The sequence below is a fragment of the Monodon monoceros genome, unplaced genomic scaffold, assembly GCF_005190385.1.
Source record: "Monodon monoceros isolate NGI ecotype Baffin Bay Population unplaced genomic scaffold, NGI_Narwhal_1 Super_Scaffold_14, whole genome shotgun sequence".
NCBI lineage: Eukaryota > Metazoa > Chordata > Mammalia > Artiodactyla > Monodontidae > Monodon > Monodon monoceros.
This window is the reverse complement of record NW_021703770.1, coordinates 76,019,698-76,040,137: the sequence shown is the minus strand read 5'-3', so window position 1 is coordinate 76,040,137 and position 20,440 is coordinate 76,019,698. Positions and strand designations below refer to the sequence as shown.

At 48.5% G+C, this 20,440-nt stretch overlaps 1 protein-coding gene across 9 annotated transcripts in view; it reads right to left on the bottom strand.

Moving 5' to 3' along the window:
* PRKDC (protein kinase, DNA-activated, catalytic subunit) overlaps window positions 1-20,440 on the bottom strand; it is a 150,002-nt gene that overhangs the window by 8,708 nt on the left and 120,854 nt on the right. For 7 of the 9 annotated variants that reach the window (XR_003793604.1, XM_029223258.1, XM_029223263.1 and 4 more), the window contains 9 exons: window positions 12,719-12,893; window positions 9,926-10,100; window positions 8,549-8,742; window positions 7,743-7,926; window positions 6,970-7,130; window positions 4,858-5,069; window positions 3,826-3,913; window positions 3,595-3,738; window positions 202-406 (listed from right to left, as the gene is read on the bottom strand). Coding sequence is in view for 8 of the 9 variants with exons in the window: in XM_029223258.1 (XP_029079091.1) it covers window positions 202-406; window positions 3,595-3,738; window positions 3,826-3,913; window positions 4,858-5,069; window positions 6,970-7,130; window positions 7,743-7,926; window positions 8,549-8,742; window positions 9,926-10,100; window positions 12,719-12,893 (1,538 nt within the window). In the remaining variant the exon portion in view is untranslated. The remainder of the gene's footprint in view (window positions 1-201; window positions 407-3,594; window positions 3,739-3,825; window positions 3,914-4,857; window positions 5,070-6,969; window positions 7,131-7,742; window positions 7,927-8,548; window positions 8,743-9,925; window positions 10,101-12,718; window positions 12,894-20,440) is intronic. The other 2 variants (XM_029223261.1, XM_029223262.1) reach the window with 1 other exon arrangement.

The window sequence follows — 20,440 nt, the reverse complement described above, 5'->3', positions numbered from 1 at the left end:
GACTAGACGTTTAATAAGCATACTACTCACAGTAATTATAGATTTTCCTAATGATGAAGAATATGTGGAATTTAAAATTCTTTTTAAAGAAAGAAAACTGTCAAGATCCCGATTTCACCATCTTAGAATCAAAAGTGCCGGCTGCAGCACGATTCTCCTCCAAGCACCCTCCTGCCCACCCCCGCCGCGAGGTGAACTCACCAGGAACCTCTAGCTCGTCCCTCAGGAACTCCGCCCTGAAGCTGCTCATCCAGGGCGAGCACTCCTTCAGGTTCCCTGGCACCTTCGAGGCCCTGCTCATCCTCCCGAGCAGCAAGCTGGTGATGCTGCGGAAGTCCTGGAGCCTCATGCCAGGGAGCTTAGAGCCTCCTCTCCCGAAGTGTTCATCAAATTCTTTCCCAAAAGCCTGAAATTAATGATAATTTACCTGAAATATTAATGTTTAGTTGAACTTCTGAAAAAGTTCCAGGCTCACGAATCTTTATAATAAACAGGTGCTCAAGTTGTATTGGGTTTTTTCTGTGCTTTTAACTGACAGTTTCACTCTCCTTGAATGTTTCAACACTCTTAAAGCACAGCAGGCTGCCTTTGTGCGCCTTTGAGAAGATGGAAAGGATGACAGTCAGCGGTGACTTCTGAGCATAAGTTCTTAATAAGGGCTTTAAACACATGGGGAAATCCTTTAACCTCTGTGTCCGTTGTACAGCTGCTGATCTGCACCATCATGACAACGGGAGTAAGTAGGAACAAAGTACAAAATAAAGGACATAATTCAATGGAAATGAACAGCCCAGGGACCGCCCTGCTGGCGCGGTGGTTAAGAATCCGCCTGCCGATGCAGGGGACACGGGTTCGAGCCCTGGTCCGGGAAGATCCCACATGCCGCGGAGCAACTAAGCCCGTGCACCACAACTACTGAGCCTGCACTCTAGAGCCCATGCTCCACAACAAGAGAAGCCACCGCAATGAGCAGCCCCCGCTCACGACAACTTGAGAAAGGCCGCGCGCAGCAACGAAGACCCAAACAGAGCCAAAAACAAACAATTTTTAAAAAAATGAACAGCCCAAAGTTCTTCCTCGCAGCAAAGAGAAAAACGTAAGAAAAAAACACTTTCCCTTAGTGAGAGTCTTTCAAGCCGTTATTTTGGATCAAGAACCAGTACAAATAGCATTTGGGTAAGCTGTATTTCTAGAAGCGATTATTATTAGAAGTTCCCTATCCTGGAATATATTAAATCATTCTTTGTATTAGTTTCTACTCAAGTATTTATTTAAATTATAACCCTGATATCAAAATTTAAAAAACAAAACTCAAGAGTATTACTAACGGTGACCTAAGGTGTCAAGATTCACCTGATCATCTTTAATTAGAAATGTTTTCCCAAATGTAGAACTAACCCCACATCATGAGCCTGGTATCAATGAAATATAAGCTCTGTTTTAGACAATCCACTACAGGAAAATTAACATATATAAAACACAGTTCTTCCTTGGTCTATAAATGGACTGAAAGTATAGAAACAGTCTGCAATCCTTAGAATGAAGGGAAAGATCAATCTGCATTTCCCAGCATAACCAGAACCAACACTGATCCAGATGGCATAATGCCCCTAAGGGGCCCCTAGACTGAAACCTGAGGCAGTTCTGTTTTAGTGGACTAATATTTTAATTAATCGACGCAAATTATGTGCTGATTTGGTACAAAGCAGAAAGTTCCAGATGGACTGTCCCAGGTACTAGGAAGCAAGCTCCGGACAAACCACGGCTGCAGCTGTGGGGAGGTTTCTGCCGGGCTCGGCCCTGCTGGGCGAGCGGTGGGCTGAGCTTGGCCAGGACAAAGCCCGCCAGGCTGCGGTTTCCAGGGTGGGGCCAACAGGCAGGCCCCCACCCCCCCCTCCGCAGGAAGCTCACGGCGTCCCCTCTGCTGCCCTCTCGGTCGGCCCTGGGCCGGCCACGTGCTTAGCACAAGCGGCGTGGCTCAGAACAAGGCCTGGCGAGCCCCAGACCCTGGCCGATTTCACACGTCAAGCCTGTTGAGGCCGCCATCCCTGCTGCCCGCCCGCTGCCTGCCGGGGCTGCTCCTGCACTGTGACCGCAGAGGCTGGCGCGGCCCCAGCTGGGGACAGGGCGGACGCAAGCACCTTCCCACCGACGGTTCCCGCTGTGGCCGCGGGCCCGCCGCCCTTCAGTACCTTCTCAGGACGTGGGTTGCCCGCCGGGGACCTGCAGTCACTGGGCAGCAGTGCTGTGAGGCTGACCTGATAGGACATGGGGTCGAACATGCATCATAAAATGCCAGTACGTGCCAAGGTTTAGGGTTTTACTGTCACTTGAGACACAGCCCGGGACACATTAGGCAGCAGGTAGTCCTGTCTGTTCCCACATTCAGACAGTTAAGGGAAGCTCCCCGAAGCAGGGACGACTCCCCCAGCCCTCCCTCTGGAGGTCAGAACCGTCCCCCGCCCGCGTATCCGACAGAGACGCCAGCGGTGGGCTCCGTGGGCAGAGGTGAGTGGAGTCGGCCCTGCCCCCGAGTCTGACTCAGGAGGGCGCCCCGGAGTCACTCTGCCTACTGCACAGGAGCATCGCTCAGTGGACGAGGGACACACAGGCTGTGGAGCAACCCCCAGCACCCAGAGGGGAGGCACCGACACAGGCTGCAGCACGCGTGCCGCCAAGTGAAAGAAGCCGGGCCCCGCGGGACTTGTCCACGCGGAAGGTCGGGCAGGCGAGCCCCCGGGGGCCGGCAGGGCAGGGAGGGGCGGGGACGGGGCTGTTCTGGGGAGCGGCGGGAAAACAGCGAACCCTCGGGCACCGCACACTGTGACTGCACACTGTGACCTACGTCTCGCTGAAGCACTTGGTACACCCCCAAGGGACAAAGACGCTCCTCTGCACCAGAGACGTGCAACTGGTGAGCACCGGGGCTCCTACATGCTCTAAAGCTTCTTGAGGTTTCGTGAACAGAAGCGGTTTCACCGAACTGTCAAAACGAACTCAGCGTGACAAACGCAGGAGAGGTGCACACAGGTGCGGATGGAGGAGGCCCACCCCCGTCCCGGGGGTGGGGGGGCGGGGGTGGGGGTGGGAGGGGCCAGACGGGGGCCGGCGGGGAGCGCGGCGTGCGTTCTCTCCCTTCCAAGTCTGGAGCAACTTTGAAACTAGAGCTCACGCTGACGCCACAGTTCTGTCCACACAGCACGTGTCAGGTGGCCCTGTGAACTCTCGGAGCCTTGGACAGAACTAAGTGCTCACAAAATGGTTACAACCTGCGGCAAATACAAACGTTTTCCTGGTCCGATACCCAAATCACTCTGAGAATTAAAAACATTAAACTACACATAACCTTCATATCTAAGAATCTGGCCATGAAGAACAGAATGTAATAGAAACCCTGAGGTTTTACCTGTGCCCCACTTGCCACTGTCTGACCTAAAAACACGCCATCAATATCTAACAGAGAGACACAAATCTAAGGAAAGTTTACAAATTCAACAGACATTTTAAAACCAGAAGTATTAACACACCAGCAAATAGAGGCCCTCGTCTTCATAATGACTCTGTAATCACCAAGCGGCTGCTGCTCCCCCGTACCTGGATAAACCTCCTTCGAAAACTCCCGAGACCCGGAGCCTGTGGGTCTCCCAAGGCTGCGTACATTCTCTCATACATCCTCTCAAGGTTCTTCTTATTTACAGGGTTCTTTTCTAGTTCAAGCTTGACGTCCTCCGTCCAGTCCTGTGCAGAAAAAAAGACACGTCAAGCTGGACTGCAGGCAGGTTGCACTGAGCCCGTGTCTTACGTGCGGGAAGCTGTTAACACTACCTTAAAGAGCATCTCAGGGCTGGAGAGCTGCTCCAGGGCGTTAATGAAGTCCTGAACCACTCCTTCTCGATCTAACTTAGCTTTAATCCTACAAAAAATGACCAAGTTTAGGTGCTCAAACATCTTCCAAAGATCAAGGCCTATAATTTTTATGTATATATAATTATATTTATATATAAAACAATACATAACCAACTACACAGTCTAGGGAGGGAGCAATTTAAAAATTATCTCCAAAACAGATGAAGCACAAAGTGTGTCCTGTATCAAGAGATGAGGTGAAAGCAAATTCTCAACATTTTGGCGCCCACGATCTCAAGTTCAAAAGGCCCCGCTTCTCAACAAACTTTCAACATTTCTCTTTGCTTGCTTTCTTTCTTTCTAAGGAAGCGATCACGCGGCAGCTACCTCTGCTGAGACACAGGAGGGCACCACAGGGTGGGTGGGTTGCACGGCTGGCCCATCGGCGAGCTGGGATGAGGGCTGTGCCCCCAACCTTGTCCCTCGGAAGCAAAACACTCTAAATAATGAGGCAAATCAGCTCTTGACAGAGAAGGGCAACTAAAATGCCGTGCATTTACCAAGTATTCTTTCTAAAGTAAAACACTGCTGCCGGCTCTGGCAACTGTCCTCGCTTACAAATCAACTGAAGAAGCGAAAAGGACACCTGGGCAGTTTACTGGCTTAACGAAGAAGGGGGGGCTTCCCGGAGATTTTAAATTACAGAACAATTTCAGGAACTGATTCCAAAAAGCATCTCATCTAGTCCGCCTCAACCAACAGATTACTAATGGTTAGCATAACCATCTCATGAATAACATTAAGATGAACTGTGTTTACGAAAGGAAATAAATTCTACAGCAAATAACACACCAGGGCAGATGCACCCAACAGACAGACATCTAGGCCTCCTGCCATCCATGGCAGCTCTAATTCATCTGAGGACACACATAAGCGACCCTGTGTCTGCTTTGACCACAGACGTTTCGATAACCTTTCAGTGTTGGATGGACCTAATTTTTCTTGTGTCACCTGGCCACAAAGTCCTTGTTCTTATGGCCAGCAGAAGTGTCTCTGAAGGCATAGCTTTCACTGCTTATCATGAATGGGTACACGACGGCCTGCGGGTAGTGGTCGGCGATGTCCGCCACAGTGCGCTGGACGGCGACCCCCTCCTCTTTGTCTAGCAAGGCCACCATGTGGTTGATCCAGCCGATGAAGTGCCAGCAAGGAATGGAGGAAATCTGAAATGGAGAGAAATGAGTAATGAGCGACACATGCAGCGTTCTTCCCTTACAGAAGTACTGTGTGTCCAGTATCAAAGTATGGCTGTATTTGCTACCGGCAGTATAAAAACCGACAGACGTGTAGACAGAAAGTCTCCTCAGCCCTCTCGGTTCCGACCCACTCGGAACCATCGATTCTTCTGGGCCTTTTCAGGGTGTGTGCACGTGGACCCTTTCTTCAGAAGAATGGAACTGGAGGAGACTTGCTGTTGCTGGTTTTTCTTAGATCTACCTCATTCCTTTTAACAGCTGTACCATATTCTGCTTCATTTCACAAGGGCTCTATGATGAACTTTTAGGGTATCTGCAATTTTTGCTATCCAGAAACTACAATGCACAACCCTATATGTTTATCTCTTTGTACTTGTGCTATATACCCATAGGAGAAATTCCTAAATGAGTTCCTAAATTCCTTTTTACTTTTAATGTGAACCTTAACAACTGTAAAAAACATTGCTAAATTTCCCTCCAAGAAGATTTTTCAAATTTCCACTTCTAAAAGCGTAGTAGATCGACTACTTTCCAAAATCCTTTCCGACACTTGACGTGATCCATTTTTAAAATCTGTTGTCAATCTGACAATTTTTAAAATCTATTTTCAATCTGAGAAGTGAAAGATATCTAACTTTAATTTGCGCATCTCATCATTAGTGAGGCTGGGCAGTCAGCGTTTACCTGCATTACGTGCTTTAACCGCACGTGCGTCGCCCCTTGCTACGAGTCTGTCTGTTGCGGACAGTGGAGACGCCTGCTCTCCGTCTCCAGTATGTGTTGCAAATTTTTTCTCCCAGTTTTTTTTTTTTCTTAACTTTGTATATGGCATTATTTTAACGATAGAAACGTCAAGTTATTTTCCTCTATAGCTCCTGGGTTTTGTCTCTTAACTCCAAGACCATTTTCAGATTTTGCTCAGGTTTTCCTCTAATGCTTTTCCAGGTGTTTATTTCAAGATAAACTCCGCTGCACTTGGAATGCTGGTATAAAGCCAGGAAGGACGGGAGGCTTGGGGGCCCTCAGTGCAAGGCCAGCTGCCCATCTCAAGGGTCATGACAACATCGACCCACCACTCCATTCGTTTCCACACAAACTCAAAATGCTATTTTTATTATATACAAGTATGATTTTGGGGAAAAAAAGAACCATAACTTACTGAAATATTTCTTTACTTATCTTTGAGGAAAATGCATGTGTACCGCATTTCATACCGAATTTACTTTAATCTCCTGTGTAGGACCTACTGAAAACCCTCACCTGTCCAAGCGCACAGAGAACTGACTGCGGGCTCGGCGACCAGCACCGTCTACAGACCTGCTGTGCACCCTTTCTGAACTATTACGTCATCAACTCAAAGCCTGGCCCTGTCTTCCAGTTAAACATCCACGAAGTCGCTAAGGAGCCTTTCTGATAACCCTCCCCTTTTTCCCCAATGCAGCCCCAGTGGAGAGGCCGGGATGGGGTGAGAGTGGGCAAGCGGGACGTGGGGCAGTAGCCCTGGGGGTTCCCGAGATGTGGAGCGTGGGGGATGGCACCTGAAACGTCCCCCTTTTCTTGCTGCTGAACAGTGACCTGAGCATAAGGCCCCCGGACGTACAGACGCAGCTCAGCCCTGAGGGGCAGCCAGCTCCGGGTGGAGGTCTCACCTCCTCCCGTCTCGGTCCTCGTTCAGACGCGGCCTTCGTGTCAACACCCACAGAGCAAAGTGGGTGCATGGGAACACTCCCTTACACGGTTTTCAATGACACATGTTGTTGGGATGGAGCAAAACTCAGTGGTTAATGAAAAGCCATTAACACACGCACCCCACACAACACATCTGTTAGTTCGGTCAAGTCCCCTCCGCCAGAAGGAAGACACTGACCTCTCTGGTCATGAGGCTCAGGGTCTCCTCTGGATACTGCTCAACGATCTGGAGGAGTCTGGGGAACTTCAGCCTGGCCTCGCTGGAGTGTAACTTCAGAGCTTTCAGCATTTTGTCCACCACGAGGGCCGGATACGTGCGCAGTTCTGCAGCGTCCAGGACTACCGGGGACAGGAGAGGAGAGACGTGGTCACTACCCACACACAGACACGAGCGGCATACTCAGCGCTGGCTGCTCTCACCCGGGCTTCCTTTCTAACAACTACTGCAGCTCAGCAGACGGTCTCGGACTGCATGTAAGAGCTCCTCTCTGGGGCTTCCCTGGTGGCGCAGTGGTTGAGAGTCTGCCTGCCGATGCAGGGGACACAGGTTCGTGCGGTCCGGGAAGATCCCACATGCCGCGGAGCGGCTGGGCCCGTGAGCCTGCGCTCCGCAATGGAAGAGGCCGCAACAGTGAGAGGCCCGTGTACCGCAAAAAAAAAAAAAAAGAGCTCCTCTCTGACGCTAACCTCTGCTACCGGGTGAAGTAGTTTGCTTCCTGGGCTGGAACACGAGGGGTGGCCACAGGAGCTGGTCAGACACGCGCCAGTGAAGCAGACGGAGGGAGGGACGGAGACGCCCAACTCCGGTCCCACACCGGCCGTGGGGCATGGCCATGTCACAGCCTCTTAAACAGACAAGCCGTGTCTTAGAACACATGCCATTGAAAAACACACAGGAGAGCACAGGACCCGCAAAACCCTACATCTCCGGCGGGCACGCGCGGGGCTCACCGGGGGGGCCCTCCTCCTGCTTGCGGAGCCGCTGGTCACAGAACTCCACCAGCGCCAGGTAAGCCGCCACCAGCCCGCACGTAGGCTCCTGGCCCCGCGCTGAGCACCCGGCCTCCTCCTGTGCTGCCGTCCGCACGGCCTCAGAAAGGTGGTGGAACGCTCTCTGGTACAGGCCTGCCGCAACCTGGAACGCACAGACCGCGGCAGGCTGTGAGCGAGACCAAGCTTCCGGAAGACCCTGCCCCCCTGGGACCCGTCAGCCACCGGTAAACAGAAAGCCGCTCGAGGGCAGAGCCAGGTCTGCCTGGACTGGGAAAGAGATGCCAGCCCTACGCCATCTCGGCGCCTGAACACCAACACGCGGGGCATGGCTCAGGAAGGGCTGGAGGCTGGGGACACAAGTGATGCGGGGAGCACGTGGGAACTCACAAATACACAGAACCACCTGAGAAGTGCCAACAAAGCAGGTGCTACACAAAAAAGCAGAAAAGCTGATTCTTCCCATAAGCTAGCGGGGCGTCTGAATGGTGACCGGTGGTGAGATTCCACTAATAAGATTCACGGGAGAACCGTCCACGTCAAGCCAACACAGACTTCTCATTATTAACACTAAAAGAAGGGTGTCGTTCAAATAAACAGGAAACACGGGGAGTAGGTCATTTTTCCAATAAGAAACCTGACTGCGTGTAACTGTCAAATGTGTCTTGAAAACACAAAGCGAGACTTGTCATTTCTTTCGTGTAGCGGAGCCTGCGCGGTCGAGACAAACACACGACACGAAGCGCTCAGGTTCCCAGCGTCACTACCTTCTCTGCATCCTCTGAACTGGATCCTGAGAGCTCCACGACGCTCCTGGCCTTGCTCTCCTCGATCCCAGCGAGGCAGGTGGGCTCACTGCTGAGAGCATCGGCCATGATCTTGTACGCTGTGCCCACGAGAATGTTATGGTCACGGGACGCCACAACGTTTCTGCTCAAGTAGCTTGATGTGTTCTCACCTGCTGGATTACACACACGCACACACAGGATTTTTTGAGAACTGAGTGACGTAAGTTACAAAGAAGATATTCATAGTGTTCAAAGGTTGTTTTCTATTAAGAAACTAAAAGAAATCTTGAAGGTATAAGAAACTGACTTCAAACGTTGACTCGCGAATCTCTTGAACCCACATTAACGAACAATGTTCTTTGTCACCAGCGACCACGGCCCACCGAGGCTCAACAATTAAAACACCAAATAAACTTTCATTCAAGCATCACCCTTCTGCATTTTGTCCAAGCGCTTCTTTGTGTTAACAGAGAACAGAAAGTGTGCTTTCTAATGCATTCGTGCGTGTACATCAATAACGCACATTTTTAAACTGATGCTGTGACCTACAGCTGACAAAGCAACAGAGACCACCGCAGTCCAAGGGCTAGTACTACGTCCGGCCGTGTGGCTCTGGGCAAGCCTACAGCGTGCAGAGGTCGAGAAGAGAAAGGGCCGTCACCCGGCAAGTCCTGCACGCACACCACCTGCTCCTCCAGGAGACACTTACTTCACAGGGCCGTGACCGACGGCAGCCAGTCATTATCACGAGAACCGAGTGCCGTCTTCATGGCAGCAAACTCCTCCTGCCCCCCCCCCCGAAAAGCCTATAAAAAGAGCTGAGCAGTCACGGCGTCATTTTCCGATCCTGGGATCAACGTGGAAAGTGCTTCCCCGTCCTGCCCAAGAGCCGGGCTCGGGACCAGCGGGAGGCCGCAGGAAAGCCCTGCCGTGCACCTGGGACGTGCACACGAGACCCGGGACCCACACACGGGGCTCCCGCTCAGCCTTACAGTCCACGTCATCACAGACAGAAGAACTGAGGAGGAAAAAGGCTCCCATGGCTAATTGTTTTAGGCAGTTCTTGTATGTAAACATAAAGTTTTCAAAATAATTAAGCTGTTACACCCAAAATTTGGCTAAGTCTTAGAACATTTTAGAACTTCAACTTTAGTTTACAGATGAAGAAACAAAAGCTCCAGGAGTCACATGCGGTAGCATTACTGGACACACAGCACCTTGGCGCCGCATGTTCAATAAATACTTAATAAAACTTTTACAAATTTAATTCCCAACTGTCAGATAAAGCAGCACAAAGGATACTGCGAGAAGACACACAGCCACAACACAAACTGTGGGAGGAGAAGAGCCTCGTACCCAGCAGGGGCACCGTCTTCAGCGCCGCGCAGAGCTGCTCGGGCGGGCGCTGGGCCCGGGCCCGGCCGTGGCTGAGCCGGCAGTAGCTCTGCACCCACTTCACGAGCCAGTCCTCCCGTGTTTTTGACTCTCTGTGCAGCTCCTTCAGCAGTTTCAAGGCAAGCGAGAAATTATTCTACACGGCGGAAGAGAGGAAGCAGAAAGATGACACAGGAGGACAATGAGAAGTCAAGTCGCTGTACGAGAGGAGCTCCTTGCTGGCCCACAGTGACCCATCCCCTTAGCTTTATCGCGGGGACAGATACACAGTCCAGAGTCTCCGGGACACTCACGCAGCGGGGCACCCATGGCTGCCGTCTGATTCCGGGACTCTGTCGTCCGCCAAGAAACCCTCCATCCACAGGCATCTGCTCCCCTCCCCCAGCCCCCAGAGACTACAGCCTTCTGCCCCGGGTCTGCCCGTTCCGGACACGTCCTACCCAGGGAGTGTGTCTGCTGGTGCTCTGGCATCAGAACTTCACCCCTCGCTGTGGCTGCGTAACATGCACTGCTTGCCTAAACCACAGCTTATTTATCTATTTATCTACTGATAAACCTTCGCGTTGTTGCCACCTTTTGGCTATTCTGAATAATGCCCTTTTTTCTAATTTCAATGAACATAAAGAATCTGTATACAGATTTCTGTGTGGACATTAAGTTTTCATTTCTCTTGGGTATATACCGAGGAGGGGAACTGCTGGGTCAAATGGTAACCCTCTGGCTTTTGGAGGAGCTGCCAGACTGATTTCCACGGTGGCCGCACTGCTCACCTCCCTGCACGGAGGGCCGTCCCTCTACTCCAGCCGTCCTGTGGGTGTGCAGCGGGACCTGGCTGTGGTTTGACCTACATCCTCCTGATGACTCGTGGTGCTGAGTGTCTTTTCTTTCCTTCTTTCTCTCTCTCTCCCTCTCTTTCTTTCTTTCTTTCGCCATGCCACACGGCTTGCGGGATCTTAAGTTCCCCAACCAGGGATCGAACCCGTGCCCCCTGCAGTGGTAGTGCGGAGTCCTAACCACTGGACCGCCAGGGAAGCGCCCTGAGTGTCTTTTCATGTGCGTACTGACCACTTGTGTGTCTTCTTGTGAGAAATGTCTATTCAGATCCTTTGCCTGTTTTCTCGCTGGGTTGTTTGACTTTATGTTGTTCGGTTGTAAAGAGTTATTTATGTATTCTGGATAAGCGGACCCTTACCAGATACATGATTTCCAAATATTTTTTCCCATCATATGGGTTGTCTCTTCACTTTCTTGAGTGTGCCATTTGAGGCACAGAAGTTTTTAGTTTTAATATACATTTCTCTGTTTTTTACTTAGTTGGTTGTTTGGGGATGTCTTTTACATCTAATTCTCTGCTGAGCTTCAAGGACACTGACATCAGTCCTATGCGTCCTTGTTACGACCCTTCCAACCACTCAGGCCAAAAGTCCAGCCACCCTCGTCATTCCTGCAGTCTCTGGCCTTATTACATCTGCATATAAGAGTGTACATTTCACACAGTTCTCATCCCCACCAGCACGTCCAAGACCTTCGATGACCTCCTAGTCTCCAGTCCCTAGTTCTGGGCCACATGCTCTACAATCCACCTCAAACCAGCATCACGAGACAAGCCGTCCGCCCACAGCGGCCTCCACAATTCCCAGTTTCTCCCCTTGGGATTCTGTTTAAACGTATCTCCGTACCTGCCTCTCCTACCACCCCCAAATGCCCCCCCCTCCATGGGGCCCTCCTGGCCCCTCTTCTCGTGCCCTGCCCCCAGCAGCGGGGAGCACCCACTGCACCCCTGCCCCGAGATGCGCCCCTCACTTCCTGCTGAGAGGCTACATGCACCACCTCGGCCCCGGGCCCCGGCTACTCCCTGCTGCACCCGGAGCTGAGGGGATGGAGGGCGAAATGGCCAGGGCCTGCTGGAAAAATAGCATCTCCTTTTTCTCTGCAGGAAACAGTGAGGGAAGACACTACCTGAGTCCAGAAAGACGCAGTGGGGAGGGGGCACGACTTGAAACACCCACAGCATCCACAACTTCAAGGGGAGAGCCTGGGGAGACCAGGCGAGGGGGCAGGGCCTCCTCGGTGGAGTATCTGAGAGCATCTGAAGGCCAGCTCGTCCAGAACTGAACGCAGGGAACTGACAGAGTTATTACTTCCTTTATTCACTTAGGCTGCTGTTATGGGAAATATAAAAATTTCTGATACAAGACCCATCTCAAAGAAACACCTATAAATGAGCCTTTAAACCCACAAAACAGAAATATTAATTATTTGTAGTAGAATAATATTCTTTGCTTTATAATAGCAATCAATATAGGGTCATTAAAACAGCAAGCTCCCCTAATATATCCAAATATGATTTAATTACATGAAAAATATAATTTAATACAGTTGAAATGCTTATATGCGACTTTTAATCAAACCGCACTTTTATCAAGAAAGGATCTTATTATCAAATGATAGATTTCCACAAACTAAACCTAAATATAATTTGTTACTACCTGGCAAGCATTCATTTTGTTAAACAAGAGAAAACCTTTTCTTTATAAGTAAAGCAGAGAATAATCATTTTGAAAGGATTAACAAGTGTATAATAAACTTTAGAGGCTTTCTGGAAATTTTTAAGTAAGTATTTCTTCAAGTGTACTTCCTTATAGAGAAAAAAAAAATACTAACTACTCAATTATCTCTAAGCTTCAGATTTTAAAGAAAAGCTAAGTTTAAAGAACGCCAGTTTTGGATCGTCTGTGACCCGGGCGCGCCCACCTGCTTCCGTGCGCTCTCCACCATCTGCAGCCTCATGGAGAACTTGCAGCTCGCGATCAGAGACCGAGCATCTTCCTCCAGAGCCTGCACGCCCATCCCGTCCGCATCCTCACTCACACCACCATCGTCCGGCAGGAGAGTGAGCTTCTCCTCTATTTTGCTGAGAAAGAAACATCTACATGAAACAAAGAAAAATAAGAATTAATGCCGGACTCATAAAGGAAATCTCTGACATTCAGGAAGCTGCTGGACAGCATTCAGACAGAAATTCTACAGTTGTTAAAATTTTGCTCATTTTTTAGACTATAAATATACACTCTCAGAACTGGACTTAACCCCCATTTTAATTAACCAGCTCTTGGAAGATCACTGAGGGTATTTCAACACAATTTTCCAGACAGCATCTACTGCTTCCACCTCCACAAAGAAAAGTATTCACACTCGCAACCTGCTCTCTTAACAAATGGACGCACACCCTGTGTTGAGTCAACACCATTTTTCTCCTTTTATCTCTGAATCTAAGGTCTTCGTCACATACGTGGACAGTGTCAAGCAGCGGGCAGGTTACCACCACCGAGAACAACGGCTGTATCACATGGACGGGCAGAAGGTTATTCTTATTTGTATCATGATTTACATATTTGACTTGGTTCCCATGATTCTAGTTTCATTATTTTCATTGTCAGTAACACGGACAAAGGACCTGAACATAAAAAATTCACCCCAATTAATAATCAACTAACTTTCTGTGCATCTGCGGACTAATTTCAATTTCTTAGAAACACTGCAGCCACATAAACTAGCAAGTCTCACACCTCTCTTGCTTATTTTTTTCAGTTTTTCCCAACAAGCAGCCTCCCCAGCCACGGATCTGCTCCTGTGCTCCTGACCCCATGACCACCACACAAGTGCCCACTTCCTTCCCAAGAGCTAAACAAGCGAAGGTGGTGGACCCTGGGTGCTGGGTAAACACCTGGAGAAGCAACGCGTGAACAGGAATGTCACCCTGCGGCGTGAACGAGGGCCTGGGCTCCCAGAAAGTGGGGCAGCAGGGGAGAAGGACACGCCGTCACCAGCGAGAAGAGTGCATTCCACTCCACGAGGCAGAGTAGCCAGGAAGTCCCAGAGGGAGGGCACAGGTGAAACAAAGGTGGTACCCGCCATGCTCTTGTGTCAGCCCTTGGAGGAAGGAGCCCGGAAAGAGCCATCTTGGTAAAAGTGACAGAGCCCTGGCTCTGGTGAGGCCACAGAAGGCGCCGCAGCCGCCCTTCTGCTGGTGACGGCTAGCAACGGGGTAGTATGCAATCACAACCACCCAGGGGTCTGAGGGTCAGCAAGAGACGGCCACCTTCAAGGACGCAGAGACCAGGAGAAGGTTCTGCCACTGTGGTGAGTGTCCTGCTTTTCTCTGTCTTCTCCCAGTTCTGCCACAAGGACAACCACAACGTGGAGCGTGGCAGCCTGAGTACGAAGACTCTGAAAGAAGCAAGCCCTGTTGTGTTGTGCCCGGAGGAACCAAAGGCTGCAAAGGGAACCCTGCAGGGGAGAGAGCAGACAAGGGAGCCTCTAGCTCCAAACAAGAAGCCGCGTGGGCCGTGGCTACCCCGCGACGGGCACGTGTGCAGGACTGACTTGAGAGCTGAACTGAGGCCTGAGCCAGGAGAAAGCGAGAGCGCAGGTGCAAGTCTAAGGGGCCGGCTGCTGCAGGGTCAGAACAGCCCACGTCCCCTGGGAGCTGTAAAGGGGCTCAGTCTACACACTTTCTAGGACACAAGCCAAAATTCACCGAAATCCAAAGAACCCAAGAAAATGTGCCTGTTTTCAGTGAAAAGGACAGTAAGCAGATGTCGACTCTGAGATGATCAATAGGTTGGCAAAGGTCATACAAGGACCTTTAAAGAGCTATTTTAACCATCTCTAAGGGGTCAAGAAAAATACACATGGAATAAACGAAAAAGTAGGTTATCTCAGCAGAGAGGGAGTGTAAAAAGAGCCAAATAGAAATTTTACTGAAAAGTACCCGAAATAAAACATTCACTAGACAGAATTAAAAGAGGAAACAACAGTGAGTTTGAAGACAGATCAATAGAAATGATCTAATCTGAAGAATAAAGAGGAAAAAGATTGAATGAAAGTGAACCTGTGGGACAATGTCAAAAGGTCTAATATATGTGTAATTGGCATCCCACAAACGAGAAAAATTGGGGCAAAAAAAATACTTGAAGAAACAATAACAGAAAATTTCCCAAATTTGGTGACATATATGTACAGATTCAAGAAGCTTGGTGAAGCTCCAACTGGATAAATTCAAAGAAAACCATACACAGACACATCATAATTAAACTGATAACCAACAATTAAAAAAAACAATCTTGACACCAGCCCCCAAATATGACACATTACATATTGGGGAACAACCATTTGAACAAGCATGACCTTCCCTACATAGAGGACAAATGATCCCCCAGTACTCTATACCCCAAGAAAATATTCTTCAGGAATGAAGTGAAATAAAGACACCTCAGGCAAAGGAAAAGCAAGAGAATTCATCACAGGCAGACCTGAATTCCAAGAAATGCTAAAGGAAAATCTTCAGCTGAAGGGAAATATTAGAGGAAAACTTGGATCTTCAGGAACAAATGGTAAGCATCAAAAATGGTGAGTGTAGGGCCTTCCCTGGTGGTCCAGTGGTTAAGGCTCCGCCCTTCCACTGCAGGGGGCACGGGTTCAATCCTGGTTGGGGAACTAAGATCCCACATACCATGCAGCATGGCCCCTCCGCAAAAAAAAAAAGGAAAGGAAAGGAAAGGAAAAAAGAGAGAGAAAGAAAGAAAAAGTGAGTATAAAAGACTGTTCCTTGTAAGTTCTGAATCATGTTAAGACTATTTAAAGCAAAAATATATTATCTGTTAATATTTTCACTGTTACTTCATATATATATATATATATATATATATATATATACATATACATGAAGTACACACGTCAATATGTCTTTACTGCAACATAAGCTAAAGTGCACATTTCATCAGGAAGACACAGCAATTATCAACATGTATGTGCCTAATAACTGATTATTAGGCAAACAGACAATTCCACAATCACAGTAGGAGGTTTTGAAATTCCAATCTCAACAGCAGATGGAACTAAACAAAAAAATCACTAAAGACATGGAAGATCTGAAAAACACAATTGACCACCTCGATCTAAATGAAAATTATAAACATTCTGCAGTCCAAGAACTGCAGAATACACAGGATTTTCAAGTGCACATGGTATATTTACTAAAGTAGACCATACGCTTGGTCATAAAACAAGTCTCAATAAATTTAAAAAGGCTGAAACCATACAGTGTGTGTTTATAACCACAAGGAGTTAATTCAGAAATCAATAAATAAGAGACACAGAAAACTCACTTCTAACTACTTCATGGATCAAAAACCGTGTCCCACAACTACTGAGCCTGCGCTCTAGAGCCTGCAAGCCACATCTACTGAAGCCCGTGCACCTAGAGCCCGTGCTCCGTGACAGGAGAAGCCACTGCAATGAGAAGCCCGCGCACCACAACGAAGAGTAGCCCCCACTCGCCACAACTAGAGAAAGCCTGTGCACAGCAACGAAGACCCAACACAGCCAAAAATAAATAAATTAAAAAAAAAAAAGCAACATATTACATCATGAACACAGCAAAGACAAGTGATGTCACCACACCACAAACAGCAAAGATAAGTGACATCATCCAGATCGTGACACAGGTCATTCTCGACCTCGGTCCCCCTCACAGGAAAACCAACCAACAACACTCAAGGACAAGACAGCACTGGGAAAATCCCACAACATGGGGATGAGGTGAAAACAGCCCCACACCCCAGAGACTGCGAGGGACCCCACTTGAAGGGTGCGAGAAGAAGCCGCACTGGGACCGCAGCCAGGGCCCCCGAGCCTACGGTTTCTCCAGTGGGAAGAGGAAAGCCCAGGGCTGTGGGTCTCACCTCCCAGGCATCGCGGGGCTCAGGGTATGACAGAAGACGGGGTGGGGCTTACAGCTACCAGGGCTGGGATCCTGCCAGGCAGTCCCAGCAGAGCCCGAGCAGAAATGCTAACCAGTGGCTTCACGTGCCTGAGCCGACACGGTGGCCCAGTCTGACCAGGGAGCTGGGCAGGGCGCGCGTCTGCCCGATTCAGGACCCAAACAACGAGCCTTGCTGGCCTGGAGCGTGTTCTGCCCTCTGCCTGGGCAGGGAGCTAATTCACAGCCCCACCCACCTGACTGGGAAACCCAGCCGGAGCTCGGGGTACCTGCATAGCCCACCCTGCGACCCTGCTCACAGCAGCACGTGCTCAGAGCGCCTGCCGGTGGACACAGCCAGGACTCCGACCCAGCAGTCCAGGGAGCTTGGCTCACGGTTCTTTTGGTTCCCAAACAAGAGTCTGGCCAGCCGGGCGGGCGCCTGCATGGTGGCCCCTCGCGCACGGGCAGGGAAACCAACCTGCCGAAGAGCCTTCGGCTCACCTAGCCGGGGAACCTCACCAGAGCACGTGGGGAAACCCCACAGCCCAGTGTACAGTGGTGCTGGAGCCTCTCCCTTCCCGTCTGCAGAGTCAAACCGGTGGCCTGCCTAGCCAGGGAATTCGCTGTGCAGTCCCACCTGATCTGGGTCCCCAAACGATGAGTTATGCTGGCCCTGGGGCCAGCTTGGCTGCCTCCCCCGACCCCCTGGGGCAGTACCCCACCTACTGCTGAGCATGGCACCCAGTCCCGGCCACCTAGGAAGCCTGACCAGAGAATGCAGGCAACACAGAGCCATGCTACAGCTGCGCTGGGGCAGGACCCCAGTCCTACCCAACTGCCCTGGGCCAGCGGCACCCCGACCCCCAACCTCAGAGCTCAGGCAGCAGCCTCACCCCAAATACACAACAGCAGGTCCCACCTGCCCAAGGAAGCTACCAGCTGGCACGTCCAGAGCCCCAGGCTGAGCTGACTGGTGAAAGACTATCTCTGCAAAGTCTGAACAAGACCATTTACTCAGATGCGTAGATACCAACATAGGGAACCAAGGCAAGGATCACGAAAAATCAGCTAACTATGATGCCACCAAAGGAAACTAAGAAAGCTCCATACCTGACCCTAAAGAAATGGAGATCTGTGAACTGTCGGACAAGAATTCAGAATAATCCACTTAAAGAAGTTAGTGAACTACAAGAAAGCACAGACAACTAAGTGAAATTAGGAAAACAATGCATGAACAAAATGAGAGTTTAACAAAAAGACAAAAACCATCAAAAAACAAAAACAGGAATCCTGGAACTGAAGAATTCAACAGAGAGCTTCAAAAGCAGATTCAACCATGCAGCAGATTCAATGAAATTATCCAGTCAGGGGAGCAAAAGAAAACAGAATGAAAAAGAGTGTAGCAGAGCATAAGAGAAACAACACACCCATTATAAAAATCCCAGAAGGAGAAGAGATAAAGAAAAAGACAAAGTACATTTAAAGCAATAATGGTTGAAAACTTCCCTAACCTGAGGAGAGATATGGACATCCAGATCCTTGAATCCCAAAAGACCCCAACAATGCAGGGTTCCAGGGTTCGATCCCTGGTCAGGGAACTAGGTCCCACATGCTTGTGGCAATTAAGAGTTCGCAAGCCACAACTAAGGAGCCCACGTGCTGCCACTAAGGAGCCCTTGAGCTGCAACTAAGAAGCCTGCCTGCCGTAACTAAGGAGCCCACCTGCTGCAACTAAGGAGCCCACCTGCTGCAACGAAGACTCAGTGCAACCAAATAAATAAATAAATATTTGGAGGGAGAAAAAAAAAAGAACCCAAGTAGGTTGAATCCAAACAGGGGTACACCGAGACACATTACAACTGAAGTGTCCAAAGTCCAAGACAAAGACTTTTGGAAGCAGCAAGAGAAAGGCGACATGTCACACAAGGGAACCCTTCCACCACCCACCAAGACTATAGGCAAAGTCCTCAAAAGAAACATTTCAGGACAGGAGAGAATGGGGTGATACATTCAAAATATTGAAAGAAAAAAAGAACTGTCAACCAAGAATACTGTATCTGGCAAAGCTGTCCTTCAGAAATGAAGAAGAGATAAACAAAAGCTGAGGGAGTCCATTACCAGACCTGCCTGCCTTACAAGAAAGCTAAAGGGAGTTCTTCAAGCAGAACTGTGATGCTAATTAACATCACAGAAACATATGAAGTTAGTATATAACTCACTGGTAATGGTAAATATAAAACCAAAGTCGAATTCTCTAATATGGCAGTGGTGGTATGTAATTCACTGACAACTCTAGTTTAAAACTTAAAAAACAAATGTATTAAATATAACCATAACTTCAATAATCTGGTATTGGATGCATGATACAAAAATATGTAAACTGTAACATCAATAACCTAAAATGTAAGAGGGATGAGGACACAAAAGCATAATAAAGTTTAAGAATGTTATCACAGTTAAGTTGTTATCAGCTTAAAATCAGGTGTTACAAGAGTTTATGTAAGCCTTGTGGTAAACACAAAGGAAAAAACTGTAGTAGTCACACAAAAGATCACGATAAAGAAGTCAAAGCACACCAAACAAAAAGTCATCCATCAAATCACACAAAAAGAGAACAGGATAAGCAACAAGGGGTAATGAACCCACAAAACTGTCAGAGAACAATTAACAAAATAGCAACAGTAAGCCTTACCTACTGATAATTACTTCAAATGTAAATGGTTTAGATTCTCCAAGCGATTAAAAAAAACAAGATCCAGGGAGTTACCTCATGGTCCAGTGGTTAGGACCCCCGGCACTTTCACTGCCGTAGCCCAGGTTCAATCCCTGGTCAGGGAACAAAGATCCCACAAGCCATGAGGCAGGGGCCAGAAGAAAAAAAAAAAAAAAAAAAAGATCTCCAACGATATGCTGCCTACAGTACACTCACTTTCGCTCTGAAGACACACTGACAAGGGTGGGAGAGATATTTCAAGCAAATGGTAACCTAAAAAAAGCAGGGGTAGCTATACTATACCAGACAAAATAGATTTTAAGCTAACAATGGTAAAAAGATACAAGGAAGGTCATTACATGATGATAAAGGGGCCAACTGCCAATCTGTCAAGAAAATACAACGACTGTAAATATTTATGCACCAAACAATGAAGTACCTAGGTATATAGGGCAAATACTAATAGAACTAAAAGGAGAAATAAACAGCAATACAATAATAGTTGGGGGTTTTAATACCACTGTCAACAATGGACAGATCACCCAGACAGAAAATCAATGAGGAAATAGCAGATTTGAACAATATTATAGACACACACACACAATAAAACAGAAAAACAACACGATCAGTTAAATAGATGCAGAAAAAGCATTTGGCAAAATTCAACACCATTCATGATAAAACAAAACTTTCAGAAAATCAGTATATGAACAGCAAATAACCAGAAAATACAATGAAAAAAAAGAAACCCTCCGTTCACAACAGTGCTGAAAAAACCATACATACTTAGGAGCAAATCTAACAAAAGACAGCTAAGAGCTCCAGATGGAAAAAATACAGATCTTTGAAATTAAAGAGGACCTAAATAAACGGAGAGACATACCATATTCATGAATTGGAGAACTCTACACTGTTAAGACAGCAATTCCCAAAGTTGATCTAGAGGCAACAAAATCCCAAACACTGTTTTTCTTTTTTCTCTGGTAGAAATTCATAA